Source organism: Pithys albifrons, chromosome 7 (assembly GCF_047495875.1).
Source record: "Pithys albifrons albifrons isolate INPA30051 chromosome 7, PitAlb_v1, whole genome shotgun sequence".
Classification (NCBI taxonomy): Eukaryota; Metazoa; Chordata; class Aves; order Passeriformes; family Thamnophilidae; genus Pithys; species Pithys albifrons.
Window position 1 is genome coordinate 3,497,042 of NC_092464.1, and position 23,694 is coordinate 3,520,735.

At 43.9% G+C, this 23,694-nt stretch overlaps 1 protein-coding gene across 8 annotated transcripts in view; it reads right to left on the reverse strand.

Moving 5' to 3' along the window:
- Window positions 1–8,118: 8,118 nt before the first annotated feature.
- The window catches only part of NKTR (natural killer cell triggering receptor), a 41,965-nt gene continuing 26,389 nt past the window's right edge, over window positions 8,119–23,694 (reverse strand). For 3 of the 8 annotated variants that reach the window (XM_071561138.1, XM_071561143.1, XM_071561144.1), the window contains 10 exons: window positions 23,509–23,654; window positions 21,577–21,799; window positions 20,862–21,014; window positions 19,648–19,735; window positions 17,305–17,450; window positions 13,206–16,148; window positions 12,454–12,549; window positions 12,268–12,327; window positions 11,341–11,439; window positions 8,119–9,679 (listed from right to left, as the gene is read on the reverse strand). In XM_071561138.1, the coding sequence (XP_071417239.1) occupies window positions 9,601–9,679; window positions 11,341–11,439; window positions 12,268–12,327; window positions 12,454–12,549; window positions 13,206–16,148; window positions 17,305–17,450; window positions 19,648–19,735; window positions 20,862–21,014; window positions 21,577–21,799; window positions 23,509–23,654 (4,033 nt within the window). In that variant the 3' untranslated portion in view covers window positions 8,119–9,600. The remainder of the gene's footprint in view (window positions 9,680–11,340; window positions 11,440–12,267; window positions 12,328–12,453; window positions 12,550–13,205; window positions 16,149–17,304; window positions 17,451–19,647; window positions 19,736–20,861; window positions 21,015–21,576; window positions 21,800–23,508; window positions 23,655–23,694) is intronic. The other 5 variants (XM_071561142.1, XM_071561141.1, XM_071561145.1 and 2 more) reach the window with 5 other exon arrangements.

A 23,694-nucleotide genomic window follows, 5' to 3' on the forward strand; every position in this document is an offset into this window, starting at 1 on the left:
AAGCAAGAGGTAGTCATTTTTCAGGATGGAAATAAGTTCATGGTGTGGCTCAGCAGAGGTTGAGTCCAGGGTTTTCCAACACCCTCATCCACAGTCTGGAGGAGGAGGAGCAGACCTACATCTCTGTGCTTGCAGGCGAGCCCTTCCAAGGCCATCAAACGTCACAGTGATGGCAAGAGACACCAAAAGGCTCTGAGAACACACAGAAAAGCAGAGAAGAAAGTTTCAAATGAGCTCAAGTATAGGAAAATATAAAGTAAAGCCTTGGAGGAAAAGGGTCTAGACCAAGCTCAGCATGAGGTTGGAACCAGCACGTAGAGCTGAGATCTTGGATTGCCACCAGCAGCTCTCTGAGATGTGTGGCCAAGGTGGGAGCCAAAAAGAACCAAGGGATTGTTATTTCTCAGCTTTCCCTGAGCACATCCAAGGCTCAAGGCATCGCTTTGCTGCAGCAGAAAACCCTGATGCATCCAGGGTTCAGGAACTGTGTGTGGCCCAGACCTCTGAGAGGAGCTGGAGAAGCAGAAAGAACAAATAAAAGGACCAATGGGATGGGGCTGCTGCTTTATGAGGTGGGATGACAAACTCAGGACCCTCTGACCTGGAGAAGGGAAGGTCCTTGGGAGCTTAGGAGAAAATTGTGAAGGCATGAAATCAATAAATGCAAGATTATTGCTCAGAGCAGATCATGGAACCACAGAATGGGTTGGGCTGGAAGGGACCTTAAAGATCTTTTCATTCCAACCCCCTGCCATGGGCAGGAACACCTTCCATTATCCCAGGTTGCTCCAAATCCCATCAAACCTGGTCTTGGAGACTTGATAAACTTCCAGAAAAATGGAGCAGTTCACTGGACCAGACTCCCAAACTCAGTGACATGCACTTGGATTTACTGCTTATCACCCCTGGACTCCATCAATGAGAAGCATAAGCCCTGTGGGGAGAGGCTGAGGGAGCTGGGGGTGTTCAGCCTGGAGAAGAGGAGGCTCAGAGGTGACCTCAGCACTGTCTGGAACTGCCTGAAGGGAAGTTGTGGCCAGGTGGGGTTGGTCTCTTCTCCCAGGCACTCAGCAATAGGACAAGGGGGCATGATGGGCTCAAGCTCTGCCAGGGGAAATTGAAGTTGGAGAGCAGAAAAAACTTCTTTGCAGAAAGAGTGCTCAGGGATTGGAATGGGCTGCCCAGAGAGGGGGTGGATTCCCCATCCCTGGAGGTTTTTCAAGTGAGATTGGCTGTGGCACTGAGTGCCATGATCTGGTAAAGGGACTGGAGTTGGACCAAGGGTTGGACTTGGTGATCTCAGAGGTCTTTTCCAACCCAATCCATTCTATGATTCTAAATTCTATGATTCTATGATTAAGGAATAAACTCCAATCCTTGTCCCATCCACAGCCCAAACTCACCTTAAATGGTTCCTGCATTGTCTGGTGCAAAGTGAAGGCTGGAATTCCTGGCAGGGAAGGTTTTCCAGGTGTGAAAGCTGCACAGGCCTTCCCAGCACGGGGCTTGCAGCTCAAAGGCATCTTTGCATATCAAAGGATAATGCAGTGAGGAGCAGCATTTCATTAGTCAGGAAGTTATAAATTGATATCTTGATTGAAATAATTATCAGGAATTACAGGAAATACCCAGAGATGCATTTATATTCAAGAGAGTCTGCAGGGAGCTGGGGAAACTTTGCCCCAAATAGGAGTTTCTGCTCAGGGTTGCAGCACTTCAAAATGAGGTCCCAGCTTTCAACCCCCCATATCAGTCCTGCCTTTTACCTCTTTCTTTAGAACAAACCAAAATCTTATTTTTTTTTCTCCTTTGATAATCTTGAGGGGTTGGGGTGGGGAGTGAACTGCAATAATTTCAAAGCCCCTTCACTCCCCTCTGCATTTTAGGTCTCTGGAATCCACTTTTCCATCATAAAAGGGGTATCCAGAGAAATTGTGGCTGGTCTGTCCCTGAGAGTGCCCATGGATTGGGTTGGAAAAGACCTCCAAGATCATCAAGTCCAACCCTTGGTCCAACTCCAGTCCCTTTACCAGATCATGGCACTCAGTGCCACGGCCAAGCTCAGCTGAAAAACCTCCAGGGATGGGGAATCCACCCCCTCTCTGGGCAGACCATTCCAATCCCTGAGCACTCTCTCTGCAAAGAATTTTTTTCTCATCTCCAACTTCAATTTCCCCTGGCAGAGCTTGAGCCCATCGTGCCCCCTTGTCCTATTGCTGAGTGCCTGGGAGAAGAGACCAACCCCCACCTGGCCACAACTTCCCTTCAGGCAGTTCCAGACAGTGCTGAGGTCACCTCTGAGCCTCCTCTTCTCCAGTCTGAACACCCCCAGCTCCCTCAGCCTCTCCCCACAGCACTTGTGCTCCAGTCCCTTCTCCAGCCTCATTGCTCTTCTCAGTTGGGTTGGAAGAGACCTCTGAGATCATCAACCCTTGATCCAATCCCACTGTGATCACCAGCCCAGGGCACAGAGTGCCCTGGGCTGGTGATCACAGTAGGGTTGGATCAAGACATGGTGAATTCTCTGTCCCTGGAGGTGGATTCTCTGTCTCTGGCCACGCTCCAGCCCCTCAATCTCCTTTCTGACCTGAGGGGCCCAGAACTGAACACAACACTCAAGGTGTGGCCTCCCCAAGGCAGAGTCCAGGGGAAGGGTCACTGCCCTGGGCCTGCTGGCCACGCTAGTTTGGATCCAGGCCAGGATCCCCTTGGCCTTCTTGGCCACCTGGGCACACTGGTGGCTCCTGTTGAGCTTCCTGTCCCTCAGTCCCCCCAGGTCCCTCTGCCTGGCTGCTCTCCAGCCACTCTGTGCCCAGCCTGGAGCGCTGCAGGGGGTTGTTGTGGCCAAAGTGCAGGACCTGCACTTGGCCTTGTTGAACTCCATCCCATTGCAATCAGCCCATCTCTCCAGTCCATCCAGATCCCTCTGCAGAGCCCTCCTGCCTTCCAGCAGGTCGACACTCCCTCCCAGCTTGGTGTCATCAGCAAATTTGCTGATGATGGACTCAATCCCCTCATCTAAATCATCAATAAAGATGTTAAACAGGACTGGACCCAACACAGACCCCTGGGGACACCACTGGTGACCGGCCGCCAGCTGGATGCAGCTCCGTTCACCAGCACTCTCTGGGCCCGACCCTCCAACCAGCTCCTGATCCAGCAGAGGGGACACTTGTCCAGGCCATGGGCTACCAGCTTTTCCAGGAGGATATTATGGGAGACAGTGTCAAAGGCCTTGCTGAAGTCCAGGTAGACACATCCACAGCCTTCCCCTCATCTACCAGGTGGGTCACCTGATTGTAAAAAGAGATCAGGTTGGTCAGACAGGACCTGCAGGGGCACCTTCAGCCAAGGTTTTGTAAGACCCAACATCCAGAAGCTTCATCAGACAGGCTGGAGTTCAAATCAAATGAAATGCCAACCCCTGCTCACATCCCTGCAGCTCCAGCATGGCTGGGAGAGGGACAATGGCAGGGACAGAGGACACAAAAAGCAGCTCGGGAAGGAGGAAACATTGCTTGGAGGAGTTATTTATGATCCACAGGGAAACCAAGGAGATGCACAGCCTGGGACTCCCTGGGGATCTGTCCCAGGCCTGGTACTGCTCAAAATATTTTTTTAATAATTACTTGCATGAATAGAAAATTTGCTTCTTCCAGCTGCAAATGATACCAAGCCGGGAGGGACTTGAAGTACTTTGGAGGATGGGCTGGAACTTCAAAACAATCTTGATGCAGTAGAGAAATAGCCTGGAAAAAATAAAAAAAAAACAGGCTGCAACTGAGCAGAAACAAAAGGAAAATGCTGCTTGTGTAAGAGGAGTGGAACTGCAGAGCATGGCCTGGGCAGGGAGTGGGGAGCTGGGATGTGGCAGGAGAAGGTGGAGGAGTTGAATCCCTGCCTGGATGCTGGAAATCCTCCTTGTTCTGTGGCAAAGCACAGGCAAGGGCAGGGGGATGTTGGCAGCAGGACTCCTGGAGTGATGCTGCTGATCCCTGTGGGCTGGGAGTCCTCATGTGGAGAACGTTGTCCCTATGGGTGTGGTGGTTTGGGGAGGGGAAGGGCTGGTGGGGGAGTCCAGGAGGTGGGCAAAGCTGGGGAGTTTAAAAAAAAAAACAACAAACCACAACCCCCCCCAAACCCTCTCAAAATAATTGAAGAACTGGAAGATAATTAGTCCAGAGAAGACCATGTTTGGGCAAAAGGCTCCCCAGCAAATATTTAAGGTGGCCTTTTTCCTTCTGACAGGACAAGGGGCAATGACTTCCCACTGCCAGAGGGCAGGGATAGGTGGGATATCAGGAAGAAATTCATAGAATCAATTGGGTTGGAAAAGATCTCCGAGATCATCAAGTCCAACCCTTGGTCCAACTCCAGTCCCTTTACCAGATCATGGCACTCAGTGCCACAGCCAATCTCACTTGAAAAACCTCCAGGGATGGGGAATCCACCCCCTCTCTGGGCAGCCCATTCCAATGCCTGAGCACTCTCTCTGCAAAGAAGTTTTTTCTCATCTCCAACTTCAATTTCCCCTGGCAGAGCTTGAGCCCATCATGCCCCCTTGTCCTATTGCTGAGTGCCTGGGAGAAGAGACCAACCCCCACCTGGCCAGAACTTCCCTTCAGGTAGAAGGTTCTCCCTGAGCCTCTTTTTCTCCAGGCTGAGCCCCCCCAGCTCCCACAGCTGCTCCTGCTACTCCAGCCTATTCCCAGCTCCATTCCCTTTCCTGGACACACTCCAGCCCCTCACTGTCTTTCTTGCAGTGAGAGACCCAAAACTAAACAGAATATTCCAGGTGCAATGTTGGACCATCCTATGGGTGAGCACATCAATTCTCACAGGCTGCACCTGCTCTTGCAAGGACAGCTACAACAGAAATATCAATTAATACCAAATTAATTCCCATCCCCTGTTTGTGCACCCACTGTGACTTGGAAATATTACCTTCATTAAAACCCCTCCCCAAACTGCCACAGGCTGTGTGATTTCACACATGCAATCCCATCTCCTTCAGAGGGATTACATGGATATTATGGAATTCCAGCCTGGGTCTTCTTAATTGTTTAGATAATTTGTAAACAGTTTTAACATACCCTAGTGAAACATTTTTGAAACCAGGTGGAAAACCCTTCCTGTGTCACACCCACCTAGAAAAGAATTATTGACCTGGATGTGAGGCAGGGGTGGAGCATGGAAAGCTTTATCTCCCGGTGATTTAAATCCCAGGCAGTGCTTCGTTTGGAAATCACACCAGATGGGATTCCAGGGGGCAGCTCAAGGTCAGCTCCACACTCTGCTCTGCTCTGAACGGGGAGTGTGATCACCACAACCACACAGAGCCACAGCAGATATTTAATACACTCAGAGAGCTGTGGAAAGAGCAGTGGAAATGCTTCTTCCCCTCGAGTGCAAGGACACAAACTGCCCTTGCTTGGAAGTGGCAGAGTGGGAAGGAAGTGCAGGGATAGTGTAGGGAAAGTGGATTTGTGCCGTGGGTCTGTAAAGCTGTGATTTATAAGTAGTTGTTTGAGAGGCAGATGGTTCATTTAACATTGTCTTTCTCAAGTCACTCACCTGCAGCTGGAGACAAAACATTCTTCCCTATGGAAATACTCCACAACATCCTGTGTGCTGGGCAGTGGAGAAACTATTCCCAAAACCTGCAGACCAATCTCATTTACAACTCTTTTTTTAATTTTTTTTTAGAAATCACTTATACTTGAGTCATAATTTTACTTCCTTGCAGGATTTAAGGCTTCACTGTCACTAATGAGCAGTGCCCAGCCGGGTGTTCATCAGCCACTCTATTTTTACCCGGCCCTGCTCCAGCCCCGGGAGCAGCTCAAGGTGACGCTGTGACCTCCCTGAGCACAGCCCAAGATCCCAGACCTGGATTCCTGCAGGGAATACAGCTCTGGAAGTGTAAAAAGGAATGTTATGCTCTCAGAGAAGGGTTGGTGATCACCAGTAAGAAGCTGTTGGGGAGGGGATTCTCCCCCTGCCTGCAGAGAGGACTCCAGTGCTGGGTCTCCCAATGTAAGTAGGATGTGGAATTGTTGGATCAAGTCCAGAGGAGGCCATGGAGATGCTCCAGGGCTGGAGCCCCTCTGGGCTGGAGCCAGGCTGGGAGAGCTGGGGGGATTCACCTGGAGAAGAGAAGGCTCCAGGGAGACCTGAGAGCTCCTTCCAGTGCCTAAAGGGACTCCAGGAGAGCTGGAGAGGAACTTGGGACAAAGCATGGAGGGACAGGACACAGGGAATGGCTTCCCACTGACACATGGCAGGGCTAGAAGGTATATGAGAAATTCCTCCCTGTGAGGGTGGGCAGGCCCTGGCACAGGTGCCCAGAGAAGTTGTGACTGCCCCATCCCTTGGAAGTGCCCAAGGCCAGGTTGGAGCAACCTGGGGTGGCGGGAGGTGTCCCTGCCCATGGCAGGGGGTGGGACTGGACAATCTTTAAGGTCCCTTCCAACCCAAACCATTCTGGGATACCACAAAAAACAACTGGTTTATGCTGCAGTGAGACACCAGAGGTTGTCTAACATTTCTTAAGCTACAGCTCAGATCACCCAGAGTTCCCATTTGTCCTGCCCAGGAGTTCCTGCTGCTTCTCCAAGTCAGTGCAATGCCAGGTTAACCAGACCACACCAAAGACTAAAACAAGGCAACACTTCCCTCTGTCCTTTTTACCTCAGCCAATCAGTCTTTCCAATATGACAAAGCCAGTATTTCCACGGAAATCCGGGTTTTGTGGAACAGAAGGTCTAGAAGACTCATGGATTTATCCTCTGAGCCACCACATCTGCTCACACAACTAACACCCCACTTCCAACGCTGCGGAAAGGATGTGAGAATGTGTATTTGGGAGAAGAATATTTAGCTAAGGGGTTAAGCTCAGCCCATTCCCAGATTTCCACGGAGATCTGTTAAGTGTATCTTTTCACCACAGAGGAACCTTTTATGGATCTTGAGGAAACGGCGAGACCTGAAATCATTTGGAAATTTCAAAATATTTGTTCCTCCAATGACTGTTATGTAAACCCAGTGCAGAGTCTTGCTGAGGAATCATTCCCTATGTAGGTCAGGAAAAGGAAAGGCAACTTCTGTCTGAGTCTTGCAAGGCACAAAAGCAGGAACAGAAATTGAAGCATATTTTTAATTTTCCTGCCTCTTTCTCTCAAGCAGCACTGGATTTTTCCAGATGTAGAGAAAACAGCATTTGCAGATATGTACAAAAGTTTATTTTACAAACAGCAACTATTTTGGAATAACAAAATTGCAAAAACATAGACCAAAGTTAGAAAACCAGCTCAGGGGGATGTTTTCTATCTGAAGTACAATTTAACAGGATTCACTAAGTACTCCCAACCCTTCCCTCACCCCCCTCCCAACCTGATGGAATTTCTTTATAAAGCTTTAATTCAAGATATGAAAGACTTTAGTGACGTTGCAGTAATTTTTTTATAACTACAGTTAATTGATTGACCATATTTCTATTACCTTTTCCTGGCCTTCCAAGTCAAATCAGATCTGATATATGATAAAAGTCTGATTCTGGAGCTATTTGTTCACCAGTAAGTATTGAATGGGAATGGTTATATTTGTAGATTTTGTTACACATGAGCCCTCTCTAGTTCTACTTTCTTAGTATGGGAAAAACAAGTTACATTTGTACTGAAAATGATGTAACTGGAACAAATATTACTGAAATACTTGCTCAGGACTCTGAGGGGGCTGCTACTGTTACAAACCTGTCTGGAAATACATCCTGACTTGAGTAAGAAATGTATTTATTGTTAAAAGGCATAAGAAGCATAAAAAAGATTGACTGGAAAGGGTTACGTGCACACACTTTGTCACTGAACTACAAGTGGAGGAAGGGGAAAAGTTCAGAATTTTGGGTTCTCCTTGAAAAGTGAAAAAAAAAAGGTAAATTCAGCTTCAGGAACATGCACACAAACATCTTATTCAGCTGCTGATGGACAGAAATGGAGGGAATCATCACAGTCTGCAAACTTCCCTTTGAACTTGCTTTTCATGTTTCACAAGTGTATGGAAAAATTATCTAATTTGGGATAGTTTAATTCAATCAAAGAGGGAATGAATTGATGCCTAAGCAAGAAATAACCACTTTTAATTTTCAAAGCTGTTGGGGCCTGATGAGATTACAAAGAAAAAAAAAAATCATTTCCAATATTTGAAAACATTTGAGAAAAATGAAAGCAACTCCAGATATTACAGAAAGTCAGTAATGAAAACTGTTATGATACAACAGAGCTGGTTAACTCTAATCAAACAATGTTAGTCTGTGTTGTAACTTCAGACCCCAATTTGCAGGTCACATTATGCCTTTAAAAATCTGGTTCTCAGGACACAACTTTCTAAAACCTTTAAAAATTTAGAAATTATTTTACATCAACTCAGTCAGAATACTGCAAAAATTACTCAGTGGTCTTCAGCTTAAACCTGTTTATTTTTTGCAAACCATTTACCTGGAACATGGAGTCGTTTTTGGTAATAAACTTTCCAAGTGAAGTCCTGCCCATGCTTTTCATCAGGAATCCCAGTGTTTTTGTAGTCCTACCATTCCAACAATCTATAGTTCAACCTCTGCAATATCAATATTTGATATTCCCTATATGGAATAGAGGAGGGGATACAGCTACAGACATTTCATAAAGGAACCCTTATGGTTGGTTTTCTTTAAAAAGTTACCATCATGTCAGTCTTTTAAAAGGTGTTTAGGACAAACTCATAATGCACTCAATGCTTTACAACATTCAGAATGTGTTGAAGGATGCCAAGCACTTTAATAGGAACTGAAATGAAAGTCAAGAAGTGCTTAGAAACACTTTCTTTAGTCTCTGAAGGACGTTGCTGTTGATCACAAAATTCATTTTTCAAACATTAAAAAGTTTAGACAGGTTGGATATTAAGCTCAGAACTCATTCATCACACTTCTGCTCACTGCTTGTCAGTCTGACAATTCCCACTGGGCACCATCTCACCTTTTCCAGCAGAATTCTGCAACATCACAGGTCAGGGAGGATTAAGACAGAGTGGCAGCTTTGTTTTCATTGCCTACATCCTGCACAGAATGCAATCACCAACAATCAGGACAGCACAGAATCCAGCTTCCAGCCTTAAAAAAAAGCACTCTCATCAACTAGAAACGGCAGCCTTTGTAAGAAATTTACTTCACAGTTTAAGAGTTGCCAAAACACATTTCCAGGAACAGGCAGAAAGCCCTGAAGGTGTTTATAAACAGACTCTGCTGCGCTCAGAAAAGTGGTGGCAGCAATTCATCCAAGAGTCATCCATGGCTTGGAAAAGCTAATTCAAGGAAACAAAACTGTTGGGGTTTTTTTTTATTATTTTGTAAAAGTTGCATTTCACATAAAAAAATTAAAAAAGAAACTCAGCTGTGGAGCTCAGTCCTTCTCTCTGTGAGCACAGAGTCAAGTGAGTTCACTGTTAAAATGGGAAAGTTTCAGTTAATTCAGCAAACAACCTTCACTTGTGACACTGTCAAAACAGTTTTTCTTGAATAGAACACTGAAAAAACTCTGAAATACAGTTTGCATCCTGCAGGAAGTGCTTTCAGCTGTATCTGCTGCTCTCACTGGGGCTCCTGTTGTTGGAGTAGCTGCGATCGCTTTCACTGTCGGAGCCGTAGGACCTGCAGGGAAAAGGGGAAAGTGCCTCAAAACTGCACCTGGAGCTTCCAATTCCAAACTGCATCATGTGAAAAAATTGCCAAGAAGTGTTTTACAGGCTGGGGTTTCTTACAACTGAGGTATTCATGAGAGGACACTCAAAATTGAAATAATTATTATCTTTACTCGATGTTCTTCTGTGTGACTCAAGCCAAGCTGTTTGTAACTTCTTGCTTTGTCTGGTACAAACATCCAAACTCAGTGTTTTTGTAAATGCTAAGAGCTGACTGAGAAATATGTTCTAATTTTACATTGCAGACATTTAATAACTAAGGCAATTTCACAAATCCTGGCTTTGCAGGTTTTATTTCCTTGTTTGAAGAAGGATCTTAAAAATCAGGCCCCATAATCACAACAGAATTGTGTGTGTGTGTGTCTGCAGTGTGGAAATTGTGTATTAAAATGGTTTGGCTTATCCAGAAGAATTCCAAGCTCAGCACCTGGCCAAACATCAACAGAGTCCAGATGGTTTCAGACAAGCCACAGGACATATTCCAGTTACACAGAATAAGCTTTCATTAGAGATTTTTTTAGCCTCCTGCATGCAAGGGAACCTTTCTAAATGAAAGGTGAGCATATCCTAACCAAAGATTGTTTCTTTGAAGCTTCTTATCTAAAACAATTATTTTTCATTTCCACATTCTTCGTTATCTTACTTATCTCCTCTCAAACACAAACTGAAAGTGGTCTTGTGGAAATGGGTGAGAGCAAAGTCCTTCAAGAGTTGGTACAAAGTTGTGAAAAAAGGAATGTGGGAAGAGAAGAGGATGAAAATTTACAGTAGTCTCAGAGATCTGTGTGATTTATGACTAATAGGGGACATATTGAAAGCTATAAACCAATCATCAGTGATATTAAATCTGTATCTATCTCTCAATCTCCTGTTCCACCTCTGAGCTCTGTGAAATGTGCTCAGTTACACTCATATAAATCCCCTGCACTGAGTAGAATAAAATTTATTCCAAATTCATCCAAATTGCAGGCAAAAATATTCTTTGAAAATACATTCTAGGAAGTTAAAAGTTCAGCCTGGATTGCAGTGCAATTGTTCATTTCCCTTCCAGATAGATTGTTTTAAATCCACTTCTGTAGTTTATCCAAAAAGAATTTAACATTCTATGAAATTCTTTGCATACCAGGCAGCTTTTAATCCATCACAGGGCACTTGATTTAAATCTTGAGTTAGTTCACTGCATAATTTTAAAAAAATCAGTTAATATTATTAAAAGACCTCAGCTCATAGAACCATTGAGGTTGGAAAAGGCCTCTAAGATCACCAAGTTCAACTGTTAACCAGCACCACCACTGAACCACGACCTCAAGTACCATTTCCATGTGTTTTGGAACATTTCCAGGCATGGTGACTCCACCACACCCCTGGGAAAATGTGCTAATGTTGAATATACACATACAATGAACTGGAACTCAAATCCTTATCCTGTTTCTTCCCCATCCTCATATTTAGTATGTCAGAAGTTCTCTGATTTTAATTGGGTTTAATTATTACTGTTGATAAGTGTATTTTTTATGCCTGGGGGGGGAAACCCAGCACCATGGCCTTTCTTAAACATCCTATGTGTGTATTTAGGAAACTTTTGGCCCCACATGCAGTGTCCAACCACACCTGGATCTCCTGTCGTAGCTCCGAGACCGTCGGTAGCTGTCGCTCCTTTTACTTCTGCTCCGACTCCTGCTGTAGTAACTGTCGTATGTGTAGGACCTACTTTAAAGGGAAAAGAAGGTCACTGTAAATTTACAATTCCTTGACTAAAATGCCGTTTTAAATGCAGGCTTAAAGGATATTTATATACAGAGATGGAAATTATTTTTGAAGGATGCGGCGAACAATTCTATATAAAAGTTTCAACACAAGTTATCTTCAGAAGAACAGTAAAAATCTCAAATTTATTAATCTAGAAAAGGCACACTAAGTGTTTATGAAGTTTTGTGATCTCTTTTTTTGTAGCTGGAGTAAAATCTTGTTTGCTAATACTGCTGAAAACAAGCAAAGTGATTCCATTTAGAACTCAATTTTATTTTAACAAAAAAGGGAAATGTGTTTGCTATTTCTGATCTCCCATCACGACCTGTAACTGTAATACCAGGATAACTTGGTTATTTCTGGCTTTTAAGTATCTTATATCGATTTTGCTTTGATTCAAGTTGCTACAATGATATTATAGTTTTAAGTGCCACAGATCCCTGGAAGTGTTCAAAGCCATGTTGGATGGGGCTTGGAGCAACCTGGTCTACTGGAAGTTGTCCCTGCCATGAGTTGGAATGAGATGATATTTAAGGTCCCTTCCAACCCAAACCATTCTAGACTGTATGAGATGAAGGTATTCTTATAAATAAATATGTACTTATAAATGCATTTATATTACAGTATATGTAATTGTTATGGGTTTAGGACAATAATATACACATGATATACAACAATTATTTTTTAAAGTCTATTCTAAAAATACACAAATTAAAAGCATTCCTACACTGAGGTATTTTTATCAGAAGCACATTTGTTGCAGGGTTTATATACAACTCAAATCCATACCTGGACCGACTGTGATGACCATAAGAACTACTTCTGGATCGACTTCTACTGTAGCTTCGACTGACAAAAACAAAACCACAGAGAAATTCTAAGTTAATAAATACAAGTGCTGAAGAGAGCAGAGGGAGAGGAGAAGCAAGAGGAGAACAAACACATTGTGCAGTCTCTCCAAACAGATAAACTTGCCTACGACTCTTGTAACTGTGGTAAGAGCTGCTTCGACTTCTCGAGCGGTCTCTGCTGTACCACCCTCTGCTCTGGCTCCTGGAGTAGCTTCTGGACCTACAGGGAGCAAGACAGAATATCACTGAAGCAGAAGAATATCACTGAGCAGCAGAAAACAGGAAGCAAAAGAAGTTATACATCTTTATCTTTTCAGTTAAATATTTATTGCTTGCTTGCTAAGTGAGAGAGCCATTAAGTTGATCACAGGGCTGGAGCTCCTCAGCTCTGGAGCCAGGCTGGGAGAGCTGGGGGGGTTCACCTGGAGAGGAGAAGGATCCAGGGAGAACTGAGAGCCTCTTCCAGGGCCTGAGAGGGCTCCAGGAGAGCTGGGACAAGGGATGGAGGGACAGGACATGGGGGAATGGCTTCCCAGTGCCAGAGGGCAGGATTAGATGGGATGCTGGGAAGGAATTCATGGCTATGAGGGAGGTGAAGCCCTGGCACAGGTTGTCCAGAGAAGCTGTGGCTGCCCCATCCCTGGAAGAGCCCAAGACCAGGTTGGACATGGCTTGGAGCAACCTGGGGCAGTGAAGGTGCCCCTTCCCAGGGCAACTGGATGGTCTCTCAGGTCCCTTCCAACCCAACCCAACTCACTCTACAACTCTGACACTATGCTGCTCAAAAGAAAAACTTGAGAAAGAAAACCTTGCCTTGCAAAGCTCAGACCTTTCAGGTCACCAGGGCAGGCAGTGGGAGCAGCACAAACACCTCACCTGTACGAATAGGTAGAACTTCGGGAGCGGCTTCTCGAGTGACTGTAAGACATGGACCTTGTTCTGTGCCTGGACTTGGACTCGGATTTACTCCGTGACCTGCTGAGGCTCCTGGATGGGCTGTTGTCATCTCTGCTCGGAGATTCTTCCTCACTGGAACTTTCCTGGTTCCTCGGCCGCCGATTGAGCCGGGCTGTTTTCCTGACTTCATCAAACAGAGACCCAGGCCTTACTTTATTTTTTGCTTTTATTTCAATCCTTAAACCTGCTGGTTTAGGCTCTGGTGCTGCTGCTACGTTCTTAACCTCTGTGGTTGTACTAACTGGTGCTGGTTGCAGGTTACCAACACCTTGCAAAGGCTTCCATTTATTGTCTACCATATTGCTTTGTGTATTTTCAGTAACCTCACTCTTTACATTACAGTCTTTAACACTCGACACAGAGTTATTTTCTTGCCTTCCCGTTTCTTTTTCTTCTTTAATATTAATCAAGTCTCTAATGTTGTTTCCTAGCTTGACAGCATCTGGCTCAAGGGTCTCAACCTGTAACTCTTTTTTTACAGCAGCACTCAAAGGCTGGGGTTTAGCAGTGAGAATGACAGGAGACAAAATGTCCACATCCACCTTCCCGGGCGAGTTACGATCCGGAGTACAAATCTCCATGTTGTCATCTGTCTGAATAACATCTTCCAATCCATTCTGGTTATTTTCTTCAGCTTGTTTCATCTCATTCTTGCAGGCAGAAACATTTATTCCTGAGTTTAAAAGACTGGCTGAGGTGTTTGTTTCAATGCTCTCTTTATTCAGGTTGCTGCGATCTGGGGAGGCCCCACGTGTGTTTTTATCTAAAAGGTTTTCACTCACACACGACTTTTCACCAGTTCCCATTTTTTCTGGGACTATTTCATCCTTTTCAAAAACTTGGTTTTTATCCTTTGTATCCCTGGTAAGCTGCTTTTCATTTTTAACATCCTTGGTAACCGGCTTTTCATTTATCTCCTCATCCTCTTCTTCACCAAACTCGAGGGGGGGCTGCCAGTGAAACGTTTCTTTTCTTTTCTGGACTTTGTGTTTTTTCTCCTTTTTCCCTTTGGATTTTTCTTTTGCTTTTTTGGAATGTGATTTTTTGAGTTGTTTCTTCAACCCATGTTTGTGTTTTTTGGACTTGCCTTGAGTGTCTGCTGAACTAGAACAAGAACTGTCAGACTCGGAAGATGACAACTGTTTGCTCGCCTTCCACGTGCGATCAGAGCCCAAAAAGCCCTCTGAGCAATTGGATTGTTTTTTAATCCTTTTGGTGACACTAAGCTCTGTATCAGACCCTGAGGTGGCCTCTCCTTCTTCTTTACTGGAGGAGGGTCTGGAATCCCCCCTACTATGCCTTCCCTCTCCTCTTTCGGAATTTGATTCCGAGTCCCACCTGCTGCCTGAGTAGGATTTCCGTTTTGTTTTTGCACCACCTCGAGGTTGCTCCAGAGGTTTCTCCTTCACTCCTTTCCTTCTGGAGTGATCAGAGTCTCGCTCACACTTGGACTTCTCCTCCCCTCTCTCAGAACTTAAGGTCTTTTTATCCTGTTTCTGACTATCTCCTTCTAATGGAAAACGACTTTCCTTTTCTTGGACTGTTTTTGTTTTGGCAGAGCCCTCGCTGTCAGTGGAGAAGTCCGAGGAGGACAAACTGTCACTCTCCTTCAATCCTTGGGAAGACTCATCGTAGTCTTTGGGACGCTTGTAGGGCAGGGTACTCTCAGAGCTCGTTTCCTGCTTCAGTTGGAGCCCCCGGGCCTTCTGATCGCTGGATGTGGATTTCCTGCTGTTCCTGTGCCTGTCGTCGTCACTGAGGGAATAGGAAGACGTGGACTCGCTGTATCCCGACCTGTCACTGCGGTATTTGCTCTGTGACGGGGACCTGCCAGAGGAACGAGACTTTGTCCTGGAGCTCGATGGACTTCTGGATCTTGTGTAAGACCTTGAGTACGACCGACTTCGGGAGGACCTGCTCCTGGATCTCGGCCAACTCTCGGAGCTCCTGTCACTGCGGCCTTTGGAGTATCCGCTCCGATCGCTCTCTGAACTCCTTTCCCGCTTGCGATAGGAGGAGGCGGCGGCATTCCCCTCTTTAACGACCACTAGACTGTAATTAGCTGGGGTGGGTATTAAATGAGTTGTTTTGGCTTTCATCTCCTGAATTCGCTCGTAGGATGGCTTCCATGGTTTCTGCCCAGGCTTCCACCTTGAAGGTGGCGGGCTGTCACTTAAGGGTATCACAGGGAGGTTTTCTGGGACAACCGGTGGGACGACAACTTTGTCACTCGGCAGTAAAACTGCTCGGACAGGCTCGGCCGTCTTGGTCAATTTATTGTCATTTAATCGTGTTGAGATATTTCGTGGAGAAGTGGGAACAGTCTTTTGCTGCCTGGGGTTGGAACTTGACCTTGATCTACTTCGAGAACGTGATGATTTAGAGGCTGATCTTGATCTAGAACTTCTTCGGGAGTAAGACCTTGATTTAGACCTAGATCTGGATCTGGATCTGGACCTGTAGTAAGATCGAGACCCTCTGCTTGATAAAGACGATGAGCTCTGGTCTTCCTTATCAGACTTAGACCAGTCTCTTCTGGATGAGCGTCTAGAAGACAGTGAAGAAGAACGAGACTTCCTCTCACGGTCACCAGATGACTTTGTCCTCCTGTGGAAGGAATGAGAAGATTCCACATCCGATGAGGCCGATGCTTTCTTTTTTTTTGTTTGTTTGTGCTTCTTGAAATGCTTCTGCTTTTTTGACTTCTTTTTATGCTTCACCTTCTTCTTCTCCTTCCTGTGCTTCTTGTGGTGGCTGGAATATCTCGCGGTGCTCAGATCAGCATAACCATTATGTGACCAAGACCTGGATCTCCGGGATGCACTTCTTTCATCCCACCTGCTTGTACATGGGTCACTCAACCTGGAAAGCAAACCAAGAAGCCCCACATTAAGTGGAAATTCTTTAAGAACTTCAGATAAATTAAGTATTTTTAAACTGAATTTATAATCAAGATACAAAAACACACACACATTTCAGTACCAGGCAATTGTGTTCTGGCTGAGCTTCTTACACTTGTTTTAAGAGATAGAATTACATCACTATCAAGAGCTACTTCTCTCTAAGAAATAGATCAGCCAACATCAGCAAATTTGCATATTGTAGAACCTGTGTGAAGAGATTTAATGTTTTAATTATCCTTGTCTGCAGGACTTTGACCTCTACCAGATTTTTAAGACATTTAAATATTAATATTATTAAATATTAAATAGCAATATTATCAATATTTCTAGTATGACTACTATTAGTATTTTATTACAAACATTACATATTATTAAGTATTTCATTTAAAAAACCTATCTCAGTATATAAAAAAGAACTATCAGAAACACTTGCAATTATTCAATAATTGTTTTATTTTTCAGTTTTCCTTTTGAGGTTTCTCCTAATTTGATAGAAGCTCATTTTTAGTATCAAGTCAGAAATTTTTGAGAGCTGGCTTCCATTATCACAGGGTTTGCTACTGCAGAAAAGACTAAAACAGTAAAAGGTTGGTGAATTCAATTGTCTTACTTGGTACCCAAAGCCACCATATAACCCAGTTTCAGACTAAAGGAAATCACAGAATATTTAAGGTCGGAAAAGACCTTTAACATGATCAAGTCTAACCATCAACCCAACACCACCACCTTGTTCACCACTAAACCATGTCCTCAAGTCCCACATCCACCCTGAGATTAGCTCAGTTGGTTAAAACTTGGTTGTAATAATGCCCAAGGTCATGGGTTCAATCCCCTATGTGGGCCCTTAAGAGTTGGACTCGATGATCCTTGTGGGTCCCTTCCAACTCAGAATAATCTGTGAACATGTTTCCTGAACATTTCCAGGGATGGTGACTCCACCACTTCCCTGGGCAGCCTCTTCCAGTGCTTTACAACCCTTTCTGTGACAACACATTTTCCTGCTGTCCAATCCAAACCTTCCCTGTCACATATGAGGCCGTTTCCTCTCATTCTGGTACATCCACATGAAGTACTAAAGGCTGTAACAAGGCAAAGCATTTAAAAGTGGACCTTACTTGTCCCCTTTGCTCCACTTCTCCCCGCTGGGGGGCCGGTAGGTTCGCAGCCTCTGCATCTCCTCCTTCCAGTGGGGAGGGGTCTCGCTGCTCTCGTCATCGTCGGACTCGGAGCAGGACCGGGACCGAGGGGGGGTGTGGTAGCGCTGGGAGGGCACACAAAGGCACCTGCATGATGGGTTTTCTTACACAGCAAACTCCATTTTTTCACACTCAAGGCACTTTACAAAGCTTGAGAGAGGCCAGCAGCTCACCCATTTTTATTAAACATAAAAGAATCAAGGAAGAGGCCATGGATTCCCTCTTGGAATAACACAATTACTGCAGATAACCAACTGCCTCTTTTTCAGGATGCTAAAGCACAGATGTTTCACTTTAGTTAACAGACACTTAACTGCTCATACGAGCAAAGACAAGCTCCATTTCAAATGTTACTGCTGTTCAGCTCTTCAGAAATGAGAATTCAGTTTAAAACACCTTTTAAGCTACAATAAAGTAGAAAACTCAATTTAAAAAAAAATCAAAACCCCACAAACTCTTTCACAAAAAAGAATAAAGCAGCTTCACATTTAAAGAATTATGCTAAGACACAGCATTTAAGTGGCAATAAGAACTACTTGTGTAGCAGAGAAAAAAGCCTCTAATATTGCTAACTTGTTACTTTCCATTACCCAGTTGGATACACACTTGGGTAAACTGTGAGGAAATCAGATGCTCCTTAACTCAATAGGAAACACATCTGGATTTGACTCAATTATTTTGAGCCACTCATGAAAGCAGGAAAAGTGGGGGGGGAAAAAGTGTTGTCCCCCAGAATAAAATCAGAAATATGCACGTATTGATTTTTCCAGTTAGTTACAGAAGTCTTTAAGATACCCTGTTTATATAAAAAAATATACAATAACATGCCATCTCTATCATTGGGCTGAAGCAAAGACTATTTAAAAGAGCTTTTACAGATGACTGGTTGTGAAGGTATCATGGATGTCCCTAATTCCCAAACATTATACTCAGGAGTATCTTGGAATCTACAAATAAATATTCTGGAAAACATGAAACACCTTCACCCTGGACAGAAACTGTTGCTGATCAGACTATTAAAGGTGGTTGAAAAATTTGTTTCTCAACCTGTTGGTCCTAAATGACATCTTGTTCTTAATTTTCAAGAGGGTGTTAAAATGATGAAAAACACGACAGAAACCCCAGTACTTGGCAAAAGCCAATTCCACTCACCTTTATGTTATTTTTCCCAGGGTCTTTATTTATATAAATATTCAAAACCATTCCTTTGTAAAGGCTTTAGTGGATCCTTCAAGTGTCAAATACAAATACAAGCTGTCAGGTGCAAAGGCAGCTGCCACATTTCATGTCAAGGCTGACAAATCAAGGGTTGAGGCTCAAACCTTGATCTGTGCTATGGCATCTAAGCTGTTAATTTTGTGGCTTAAAATAATTGTATCATGGGGATCAGTGGAAAAGTACCTCCCAAATCCAGTGGTTATTATATAAGAAAATCATGCTCAGAGGAGTCTCAGCTTAAACCATTCTAATGAAGCTTTTAATTAGGATATATATAGATATAGTGATGTCTGTACATACACTTTTTTTTTGACAACATCCACTCGCAAAAATACTTAGCAGGACCAAGTTTTGGTTTGGTTTATACCACCTGCTAAGCTGATTCAGGAAAAGATTCTCCAAGGGAAGAATATGCTCAGTCATGGTACAGTGTGAAATGCACCAGAATCAGATGCACAATTACAGCAACTTTTCTTGTTTTCTCCCTCTTCCACTGACTGAAAAAGAACAGCACAGCTGTGCAGAGTTTTGGGACTGTGGGTTATCAGAGAAGACACAAGACAAATTTCTGAATTATACATCAGAAAGGGCTGCAGACACTCAGGACACTGCAGGGCAGCTTTGTCTGCTGGTTGTGTTGCAGTTCTAATGCTCAGAATAAACAGCAAGGAAATCCAGTGAACAGGGAGGAGTAAAAGCTCTTGTCACTTCTCGTTGCTTTAGATCTTGTGGCTTGTGTGGGATGAATGTGCCTGAATTCATTTCCCAGCTTTTAAAAGAAATAATTTTATTCTTCTGTTTGAGGACTTCTTGTAGCTGAGAATTAAGCATTTTTCCCCCCTAAACTAAGTAAAAAGACAGTAACAAGAAGGAATGAAAATCTGCATTATAAAAATCAACTACCTGACAATATTTCAACCTCCTGAATAAGAATCTACAACCTGGAAATGAAGTGTTATACAAAGCCCTCAAGGAAATTCAAAGCTCAAGGTCAGAGAAGATACTCCAGGGGAGGGGAAATAAATAAATAAAATTGTTACATACTATTGTGCCTCTTCCTTTAATTTTTCGTCCAGATTTCGAGACTGATGGTTTCTGGTCAGTCAGAACTGGTGGAGCATCAAGCAGCTTCCTACACAAATTAATAAAATATGAGCTTGCATGGAGAAACCCCAGTTAACTTAGAATCAGTTTAAGTTAATAATGAAAAATATTCATCATCTTATTCATTGATGTTGAGGCAGAACTAAGAATTCAGCACATTTTCCAAGAAATAAGACAATTCTGCAACAAAAGGCAAATCCACATGTATTTGTTTCCAACCAAATGTGCAGCCTGATCTCTCCACACATAAATAAATGTTAACAAAGGGCTTGCAAAAGACTGTTACAAAAAAAAGGTTAATTTGTGTTTGGGGCACAAATCCTGAAGACAACATGGACAGAAGAGTTTCAGGATCTCAACTCATGACAGTTCACAGGTTCTAAAGCAAGAAGAGGGAACACAACACTCCTTTTTACAGTTTATGCAATATCCTCAAAAGTAGTTACCAAATTTTTGGAAACATGAAGGATGTTTCAAGAAAACTCTTAGAGGAAAATAAACAGTTAACTGAAATTTAAAAAAAAAAAAAAAACCAAACAGAAAAACAAAATACCAGACAAACCAAATATTGATTTTAGAGATATTTGGCACTAAGCAATGTCTTAGCTCAGGGTCCAAAAGCAAGAAAATTTGATAAAAAACCAACCCAATTTAGTGGAGGTGAAAAACACAAACTGAAATTCTCATGAGCTCCTCTGACTTCCTTGTCAGCAAAAAAAGGGAATTTTCTCTTAGTCTCAAACATTGATGAGTCATAAAATTCCAGGTGACTGTTTGAACAAGTTTCTTCTTCAGTTTAAGGATGAAAAATCACCTCTCCCAATCCCAAGTTTCCCTTGCAACCAAATATTTCCTGTGGTTTGTATTGCAAAATTTCTTCTGAAATTATTCCCTTTTTTTCTTGCATCCACAGTAACCAAGTTTAACATGTGTGATCCTCGAGGGCCAATGAAACCAACTCATGAACTCCCACTGAAAAACCCTGGCCCAGCTGCAAGGAATATTACAGAGAAAACTGTAAAAAGGACAATTAAATGCAGAAATTGTGTCCCTACTGGCAACACCTGCCCACCAGCACGAGGAACTGAACGTTAACAGGAACATTTCATGCACAGTTTTCACCAAGTCAGAATAAAAAGCTCAGAGTTCCTTACGGTTCAGGCTCTACATTGACAACAGGCACATCTCTTCTGAGCAAAAATCTATTTTCAGGCACTGGGGGAATTTCTTCAGGACGTACCACAGGCTTGTCCCTCTTTGTGCTCACGTCGGCTCTGTCGGTGACGTCGCTCTTGTCGGAGGGGCTGCTGTGGGAACAACCAGGGAGAGGCACAGTCAGCTGGAAACTGGGAAAACAGCCCTTTCCCAAGAGAATTCCAAGACAAGTGCCCATGATGCAGCAAACCTAAAGATGGTTTAACAACCCAAGGGTGTTTAACAACCCATTTTAGGCTAAAGGAAGGATGACCCACTATCACTGGGGAGCAGGTTCAGTCCTTGCTTTACAGCAAATGACTTTGCTTTTAATTTACAACTTGTCATGAAATATTTTTGAATGCGGTCAAATATATATCAAAATTCTATTATTTGCCTATTTAGCCCCAAATACTTTCACGTGCTGAGATTTACTCATTCCAATGTTGCTGCAGCTTCTGTCTACAAACATCTTGAGTTCATGGAAAACTCAACAAGCTCAGCTTTAGGGGTTTTTCCTTGTTTGGTTGGTTAGTTTTGTTTGTTTATAAAACCAAGCATCAAAATTCAAAATTAAATAAAAGCATTTTCACAAACACTGCTTGAGCACCTCAAGAAAACAAAGGAGAATTTCTCAGATTACTCCAAAATTCTTAAATTGAAGGGACTAGTCACCGTCTTTGGTTTGAGCTTCGCTTGCACCTTGAGTCCTCTTTTTTCCTCTCTTCCTTCCTTCGTTTTCTTGACTGTTTGGTTTTAGCTCTTCTTTTCCTCTTTCTCCTCCTGCTTCTTTCATTTTCAGCTTCACTTTCAGATGAGGATTCTGAAGAGCTGGAGGTACTGGAGGAGGACTCGGAGCCTTCGGAGTCAGAGCAGACTTTCTTCTTCTTCTCCAAAGCTTCAAACAGATATTTTTAATTTACCCTCTGTGCATGTCTGTACACAGCACAAATCAGACAATCTCATACGTGTAAAAATACACAAATGTGTTGCTTCAGAGGAGCTCTGTGAACTTTTTTTCACAATGCCTTGTATTAAGAAACCATAATAAAAATTCATCTAATTGTATCCAGTCTAAACCCATACTGGAATGATACAAGTAATTTCCAGAGTACACAGCTAAGCAAAGATCATTTGTAATGAAAAAAATAAATTATTTTCTTTAGAAAACAATGCACAGGTTGCAAAAAAATAGTTTAAGAACATGTTAATTGCAGCCTCACTTGTACATTTTTTATTTCTAAAGCTTTGCCATCCTCATATTTTTACACAATCCACGCTCTTGACTTTCTCTAAAGGACATAAATAACCACATTTCCTTAAGGAATGTCAAAAGTAAAGGAGAAAATGCAAACTTGTAACACTCTACTACCTCACAGAGATTGTCCAAACACATATTTGAGATAATTTATACCCTATAAATCCTTATGAATAGGAAAATTATGTTGACTCCATACACTGCATATATTAACATTCCAAAGGTTTATTTTAAGATCAGGTAAAATGCACAAAATCCAACTTCAACAAAAGCATGTTTGTGTCTCCCTCTTACAAACTCAGCAAAATAACTCCTGATTATGAGTTTATTAACCTCTAAAATAAGTTCAGGAGGGAGGAAGCAGGAACACATTTCACAAAGGAAAAACGTTTGCTGTGCCTTCCTCACCCACACTGAGATTTACATTTTAGAGGCTTGTATTGAGATTCTGGGGATCCACCACAACCAGTTTTAGATGCTGGGATATTTTCATAGAATCATAGAATCAATTGGGTTGGAAAAACCCTCCAAGATCATCAAGTCCAACGCTTGGTCCAACTCCAGTCCCTTTACCAGATCATGGCACTCAGTGCCACGGCCAAGCTCAGCTGAAAAACCTCCAGGGATGGGGAATCCACCCCCTCTCTGGGCAGCCCATTCCAATCCCTGAGCACTCTCTCTGGAGAGAAGTTTTTCCTGATCTCCAGCTTCAATTTCCCCTGGCAGAGCTTGAGCCCATCGTGCCCCCTTGTCCTATTGCTGAGTGCCTGGGAGAAGAGACCAACCCCCACCTGGTCAGAACTTCCCTTCAGGCAGTTCCAGACAGTGCTGAGGTCACCTCTGAGCCTCCTCTTCTCCAGGCTAAACACCCCCAGCTCCCTCAGCCTCTCCCCACAGCACTTGTGCTCCAGTCCCTTCTCCAGCCTCATTGCTCTTCTCTGGCCCCGCTCCAGCCCCTCAAGATCTTTCCTCAACTGAGGGGCCCAGAACTGAACACAACACTCAAGGTGTGGCCTCCCCAAGGCAGAGTCCAGGGGAAGGGTCACTGCCCTGGGCCTGCTGGCCACGCTAGTTTGGATCCAGGCCAGGATCCCCTTGGCCTTCTTGGCCACCTGGGCACACTGGTGGCTCCTGCTGAGCTTCCTGTCCCTCAGTCCCCCCAGGTCCCTCTGCCTGGCTGCTCTCCAGCCACTCTGTGCCCAGCCTGGAGCGCTGCAGGGGGTTGGGGTGGCCAAAGGGCAGGACCTGCACTTGGCCTTGTTGAACTTCATCCCATTGGAATCAGCCCATCTTTCCCACTCCCTGAGCCCCAGGTGGGCATCCCCCAGCCTGGCAGTGCCCGTGCTCACCGTCCCTTGCTGCCCTGGTGACGAGCACGCCGCAGTCGATGACGCGAACGTCGGCGTAGGGTCTGCTCGCTGTGTCGGTTTTGAGGTTTTCTATCTGCTCTATGACTTCAAACCCAGAAATAACCAGGCCAAAGACCACATGCACGCTGCAGAAAGGCACAAAACATTTAGGAATTGTTTTCCAGT